The sequence below is a fragment of the Coregonus lavaretus genome (genome assembly GCF_964263955.1).
Source record: "Coregonus lavaretus genome assembly, chromosome: 21".
NCBI classification, from domain to species: domain Eukaryota; kingdom Metazoa; phylum Chordata; class Actinopteri; order Salmoniformes; family Salmonidae; genus Coregonus; species Coregonus lavaretus.
The window spans coordinates 1,447,959-1,455,704 of record NC_140008.1 but is presented as its reverse complement, the minus strand read 5'-3'; the positions used below and the strand labels follow the sequence as shown (position 1 = coordinate 1,455,704).

At 41.8% G+C, this 7,746-nt stretch overlaps 1 protein-coding gene across 1 annotated transcript in view; it reads left to right on the top strand.

Moving 5' to 3' along the window:
* Positions 1–1,589, top strand: part of arih1 (ariadne ubiquitin-conjugating enzyme E2 binding protein homolog 1) — a 44,496-nt gene extending 42,907 nt beyond the window's left edge. The window contains exon 14 of the mRNA XM_084186015.1: positions 1,057–1,589. Within this exon, the coding sequence (XP_084042141.1) occupies positions 1,057–1,141 (85 nt within the window). The 3' untranslated portion in view covers positions 1,142–1,589. The remainder of the gene's footprint in view (positions 1–1,056) is intronic.
* The last annotated feature ends 6,157 nt before the right edge of the window (positions 1,590–7,746 follow it).

The following is a 7,746-nucleotide window of genomic DNA, read 5'->3' as shown; positions in this document are numbered from 1 at the left end:
ACAGCCTCAATTTGTCGGGATATGAGCTCTACAAGGTGTCGAAAGCGTTCCACAGGGATGCTGGCCCATGTTGACTCCAATGCGTCGCACAGTTGTCAAGTTGGCTTGATGTCCTTCGGGTGGTGGACCATTCTCGATACACATGGGGAAACTGTTAGCCTGAAAAACCCAGCGGCGTTGCAGTTCTTGACTCAAACCGGTGCACCTGGCACCTACTACCAAACCCCGTTCAAAGGCACTTAAATATTTTGTCTGGCCCATTCACCCTCTGAATGGCACACATACACAATCCATGTCTCAACTGTCTCAAGGCTTATAAATCCTTCTTTAACCTGTCTCCTCCCTTTCATCTATACTGACTGAAGTGGATTTAACAGGTTACCTCAATAAGGGATCATAGCTTTCACCTGGATTCACCTGGTCAGTCATGGAAAGAGCAGGTGTTCTTAATGTTTGGTATATTCTCTCCTGTGTGTAGATATTGTGCAACATCTCTGTTTCTGTGTAGATATTGTGCAACATCTCTGTTTCTGTGTAGATATTGTGCAACATCTCTGTTTCTGTGTAGATATTGTGCAACATCTCTGTTTCTGTGTAGATATTGTGCAACATCTCTGTTTCTGTGTAGATATTGTGCAACATCTCTGTTTCTGTGTAGATATTGTGCAACATCTCTGTTTCTGTGTAGGTACTGTGCAACATCTCTGTTTCTGTGTAGGGTACTGTGCAACATCTCTGTTTCTGTGTAGATATTGTGCAACATCTCTGTTTCTGTGTAGGATATTGTGCAACATCTCTGTTTCTGTGTAGGATATTGTGCAACATCTCTGTTTCTGTGTAGGATATTGTGCAACATCTTTGTTTCTGTGTAGGATATTGTGCAACATCTCTGTTTCTGTGTAGGATATTGTGCAACATCTTTGTTTCTGTGTAGGATATTGTGCAACATCTCTGTTTCTGTGTAGATATTGTGCAACATCTCTGTTTCTGTGTAGGATATTGTGCAACATCTCTGTTTCTGTGTAGATATTGTACAACATCTCTGTTTCTGTGTAGGTACTGTGAGAGCCGGCGGAGGGTGCTGTTACAACACGTTCATGAAGGCTATGAAAAGGACCAATGGGAGTACATAGAGGATTGAGAAGGACCAATGGGAGTACTTTGGCCCCTCTCCCTCACGGACCATCTCTAGAGAGAATATATTTTCTTAGTCCATGAGGAGAGGGCAATCTCTAGAGAGGATATCTGTTCTTTGGCCCCTCTCCTCATGGACCATCTCTAGAGAGAATATCTGTGTTCTGTAAGTGTTCCTCTCTACTATCTATACCCTCTCCACAGCAACATGGACTATCTCTGTTCTGTACGTCGCTCTCTCCACAGCAACATGGACTATCTCTAGTTTAGAGAATATCTCTGTTCTGTACGTCGCTCTCTCCACAGCAACATGGACTATCTCTAGTTTAGAGAATATGTCTGCGACCAGAGCACTGGTGAAGCGGTTGGAACAGGACAGCAGGTCCTCTGGGGGACACCTCCTGGGGGGGACACCTCCTGGGGGGACACCTCCTGGGGGGACACCTCCTGGGGGGACACCTCCTGGGGGGGACACCTCCTGGGGGGGACACCTCCTGGGGGGACACCTCCTGGGGGGACACCTCCTGGGGGGACACCTCCTGGGGGGACACCTCCTGGGGGGGACACCTCCTGGGGGGACACCTCCTGGGGGGGACACCTCCTGGGGGGACACCACCCACTATTGCATCCTCCTCCTTCCCTCCCTGGTTGAATGGAAACTTTCAAAGTAAATCCTCAATTAAAAAGGGGTAGAATATTTAAAAAGTATTGTTAAACAACAGTGTGGCACGTGAGAAGACTGACAATTCAAGAGAGCATGGATTTGTGGTCCCCAGCCCATCCCTTCATCCCTTCGGGCCTGTGTTGTCCCCAGCCCATCCCTTCATCCCTTCTGTGTTACTGAACTGCAGCAGACTTCATTAGAAGAGGCAGAGAGCATGGATTTGTTGTCCCCAGCCCATCCCTTCATCCCTTCGGGCCTGTGTTACTGAACTGCAGCAGACTTCATTAGAAGAGGCAGAGAGCACGTAGAAATCAGCTTAAGTGGCCATGTTTCCAAACCAATCCTTTTTGCCCCAGACTGTTTGAGCTGTTTGCCGAATTAGGACTCGTTCTCGACCCAAAATGCTTATGTGTTGAAACAATTATTAAGAAAGCATAATTAAAATGATCTGTTCTATTTTAATAAATGTAAACATAATTTCATTACCGGGAGTAGAGTGTGAGTCAGTAGAATAGAACTAACTCTCGACTGAAAGTGTTATATAAATTACTTAAATATACAACAGGAGAGTCTCTGTGTGTATTTGCACTGTAGGATTCAAAATTCTGATAACTTGCCCCAAATTCAAAGGTTTTCCAGAAATACTGGTTAGAAGATTCCCAGGATCAGGAGGGAATGAACAGGAATCTGGAATAAACAGGAATCTGGAATAAACAGGAATCTGGAATAAACAGGAATCTGGTAGCCTCCAACCAGGATTTCTTGAACTCTGGAATTTAGCAACCTTAATTTGCAGTGTGTTCTGTCAGCCATGTCTGAGAGCTACTAAGCCTCGTTCACACTGCAGGCCTTAACGCTCAAATCAGTTTTCTTTTCAAGTCCGTTTTTAGAATACTGACTGTTCAAACGGCAAGTTCCAACTGACCAAATCAGATTTGTGTGTTCAGACAGCAGTCATTTGCTGACGTGGTCACGCTAGTTGTCATAGTAACGACGGGTGTGTGTGCACAGTGTTGTAGGCTGATTGGTGGTCGCGCTTCCCGCCATGGACGTTTCCCAGTTGCTTTGAATGTCCAAAATCATAGTGTAAGAACACTTTTAACGCCTCAAAGGATAAGATTAACTTACTTACAAAAGGACTCGTTTTTTGGCTAGCCTGCTAGGTAGCTGTTTAGCTTTTCTTGCACATTCACTAATTTGTTTGTAAACAATTAACATGTTCTTGTCAAACTGTCAACAGAGCAGCTAGCAAGCAACTATATACATACATACATACATACATACAGTACCAGTAGAAAGTGTGGACACCTACTCATTCAAGGGTTTTTCTTTATTTTTACTATTTTCTACATTGTAGAATAATAGTGAAGACATCAAAACTATGAAATAACACATATGGAATCATGTAGTAACCAACAAAGTGTTAAACAAATCAAAATATATGTTATTTTAGATTCTTCAAAGTAGCCACCCTTTGCCTTGATGACAGCTTTGCACACTCTTGGCATTCTCTCAACCAGCTTCACCTGGAATGCTTTTCCAACAGTCTTGAAGGAGTTCCCACATATGCTGAGCACTTGTTGGTTGCTTTTCCTTCACTCTGCGGTCCAACTCATCCCAAAATGTGCCTTGAATTCTAAATAAATCACTGACAGTGTCACCAGCAAAGCACCATAACACCTCCTCCTCCATGCTTCACGGTGGGAACCACACATGCGGAGATGATCCGTTTACCTACTCTGCGTCTCACAAAGACACGGCGGTTGGAACCAAAAATCTCAAATTTGGTCTCATCAGACCAAAGGACAGATTTCCACCGGTCTAATGTCCATTGCTCGTGTTTCTTGGCCCAAGCAAGTCTTTTCTTCTTATTGGTGTCCTTTAGTAGTGGTTTCTTTGCAGCAATTAAACCTTGAAGGCCTGATTCACGCAGTCTCCTGTGAACAGTTGATGTGGAGATGTCTGTTACTTGAAGTCTGTGAATAATTTATTTGGGCTGCAATCTGAGGTGCAGTTAATTGCCGATTTCTGAGGCTGGTAACTCTAATGAACTTATCCTCTGCAGCAGAGGTAACTCTGGGTCTTTGTTTCTTGTGGCGGTCCTCATGAGAGCCAGTTTCATCATAGCGCGTGATGGTTTTTGCGACTGCACTTGAAGAAACGTTCAAATTCTTGGAATTTTCCATATTGACTGACCTTCATGTCTTAAAGTAATGATGGACTGTCATTTCTCTTTGCTTATTTGATCTGTTCTTGCCATAATATGGACTTGGTCTTTTACCAAATAGGGCTATCTTCTGTATACCCCCCCTTCCTTGTCACAACACAACTGATTGGCTCAAACGCATTAAGAAGGAAAGAAATTCCACAAATTAACTTTTAAGAAGGAACACCTGTTAATTGAAATCCATTCCAGGTGACTAACTCATGAAGCTGGTTGAGAGAATGCCAAGAGTGTGCAAAGCTGTCATCAAGGCAAAGGGTGGCTATTTGAAGAATATAATAATAATAATATGCCATTTAGCAGACGCTTTTATCCAAAGCGACTTACAGTCATGCGTGCATACATTACATCTCAAATATAAAATATATTTTGATTTGTTTAACACTTTTTAGGTTACTAAATGATTCCATGTGTGTTATTTCATAGTTTTGATGTCTTCACTATTATTCTACAATGTAGAAAATAGTAAAAAAATAAAGAGAAACCCTTGAATGAGCAGGTGTGTCCAAGCTTTTTTTTGGCACACACATTTGTGTGTGTGTGCCAAATGAGTCCAAAAAACACTTGAGGGCAAATAAATCCGGTTTGACCGTTCAGACATAAGTCACATGGCCAAGGTGGTTTGAAATGTGGCTGCAGGAAAAAGAACCGAATCGGATATGCACATTTGTATTTTATTTTAGTCACTTCAAACTGCCAAAGTGAACAAGGCTTTTACAGTTTTCCAGAACGGGTGAAATGATATAATTGTGTGCAGATTCGTTCATACAAAATGAAATACTAGTAGTTTTTTGGTGTTCTATTGGGCAGAAAAAAACGTTGCACCAAATGTACTTCTATATTGTGACGCATCAACAGTGCCTTCAGAAAGTATTCATACCCCTTGACTTATTCCACATTTTGTTACAGCTTGAATTCAAAATGGATGTAAAAAAAAAAAAATAAACTCTCACCCATCTACACCCAATACCCCATAATGACAAAGTGAAAACAACATGTTTGTAGAATTTAAGATTTTATTGAAATTTAAATACAGAAATATCTCATTTACATACTGTTAAGTATTCACAACCCTGAGTCAATACTTTGGAGAAGCACCCTTTGGCAGCGATTACAACTTTGAGTCTTTTTGGGTAAGTCTCTAAGAGCTTTGCACACCTGGATTGTTCAATATTTGCCCATTTATTTGTAAAAAAATTATTTAAGCTCTGTCAAATTTGTTGTTGATCATTGCTAGACAACCATTTTCAAGTCTTGCCATAGATTTTCAAGCAGATTTAATTCAAACTGTAACTCGGCCACTCCGGAAACAGTCACTGTCTTCTTGCTAAGCAACCCCAGTGTAGACTTGGCCTTGTGTTTTAGGTTATTGTCCTGCTGGAAGGTGAATTCATCTCCCAGTGTCTGGTGGAAAGCAGACTGAACCAGGTTTTCCTCTAGGATTTTGCCTGTGCTTAGCTCCATTCCGTTTCTTTTTTTTTTTACGATTACAAGCATACCCATAACATGATGCAGCCACCACTATGTTTGAAGATATGGAGAGTGGTACTCAGTAATGTGTTGTGTTGGATTTGCCCCAAACATAACACCGTGTTCAGGACATAAAGTTAATTGCTTTGCCACATTTTTTGCAGTATTACTTTAGTGCCTTGTTGCAAACAGGATGCATGTTTTGGAATACTTTTTTTTCCTGTACAGACTTCCTTCTTTTCACTATGTCAATTAGGTTAGTATTGTGGAGTAACTACAATGTTGTTGATCCATCCTCCGTTTTTTCCTATCACAGCCATTAAACTATAACTGTTTTAAAGTCAACATTAGCCTCATTGTGAAATCCCGGAGCAGTATCCTTCCTCTCCGGCAACCGAGTTAGGAAGGATGCCTGTATCTTTGTAGTGACTAACATGATTTTTGAATGAATACCTCATCTCTGTACCCCACACATACAATTATCTGTAAGGTCCCTCAGTCGAGCAGTGAATTTCAAACACAGATTCAACCACAACGACCCAGGGAGGTTTCCCAATACCTCACAATGAAGGGCACCTATTGGTAGATGTGTAACAATATTTTTATTCTTTGAGCATGGTGAAGTTATTAATTACAATTTTGGATGGTGTATCAATACATACACTATTTTTTCTCTCCTGAACTTATTTAGGCTTGCCATAACAAAGGGGTTGAATACTTATTGACTCAAGACATTTCAGCTTTTCATTTTTTATTCATTTGTAAAAATGTTTTTAAAAAATAATAATCACTTTGACATTATGGGGTATTGTGTGTAGGCCAGTGACAAAAATCTCAATTGAATCCATTTTAAATTCAATCAACAAAATGTGGAAAAAGTCATTGTGTTTTGAATACTTTCTGAAGGGGGGGGGGGGGCACTGTATTGTCAAGCTTTCAGTTGCTTTTTGTTTTCTTCCTCTGTCCAGGTGATGAACCAATGATTGGATTTTAATTGATTTTTCTTTACGAAGATGTGCAATTTTGTTTAGGATATCCGTCTGTCTTGCAGGTGCAGCCGTCTGAGACTGACCACGAGACTAGCGCGTCCCAAATGGCACCCTATTCCCTATATAGTGCACTTCTTTAGACCAGAGCCCATAGCCAAATGGCACCCTATTCCCTATATAGTGCACTTCTTTAGACCAGAGCCCATAGCCAAATGGCACCCTATTCCCTATCTAGTGCACTACTTTAGACCAGAGCCCATAGCCAAATGGCACCCTATTCCCTATCTAGTGCACTACTTTAGACCAGAGCCCTATGACACCCTATTCCCTATATAGTGCACTTCTTTAGACCAGAGCCCTATGACACCCTATTCCCTATATAGTGCACTTCTTTAGACCAGAGCCCTATGGCACCCTATTCCCTATATAGTGCACTTCTTTAGACCAGAGCCCTATGACACCCTATTCCCTATATAGTGCACTTCTTTAGACCAGAGCCCTATGGCACCCTATTTCCCTATATAGTGCACTTCTTTAGGCCAGAGCCCTATGACACCCTATTCCCTATATAGTGCACTTCTTTAGACCAGAGCCCTATGGCACCCTATTTCCCTATATAGTGCACTTCTTTAGACCAGAGCCCTATGACACCCTATTCCCTATATAGTGCACTTCTTTAGACCAGAGCCCTATGGCACCCTATTTCCCTATATAGTGCACTTCTTTAGACCAGAGCCCTATGACACCCTATTCCCTATATAGTGCACTTCTTTAGACCAGAGCCCTATGGCACCCTATTTCCCTATATAGTGCACTTCTTTAGACCAGAGCCCTATGACACCCTATTCCCTATATAGTGCACTACTTTAGACCAGAGCCCTATGGCACCCTATTCCCTATATAGTGCACTTCTTTAGACCAGAGCCCTATGACACCCTATTCCCTATATAGTGCACTTCTTTAGACCAGAGCCCTATGACACCCTATTCCCTATATAGTGCACTACTTTAGACCAGAGCCCTATGGCACCCTATTCCCTATATAGTGCACTACTTTAGACCAGAGAATGGCACCCTATTCCCTATATAGTGCACTACTTTAGACCAGAGCTAATGCACTATGTAGGCTCTAGGGTTTCATTTGGGACGTGCCTTCTGTTATCATCACCATGGCTGTATGCTAGCTAGTTCTCTACCAACATTTCAACTTAACATTCAAAGTAACATGAAAGCAGCTACTTTCATTTGGTAGAAGCGTCCCAAAAA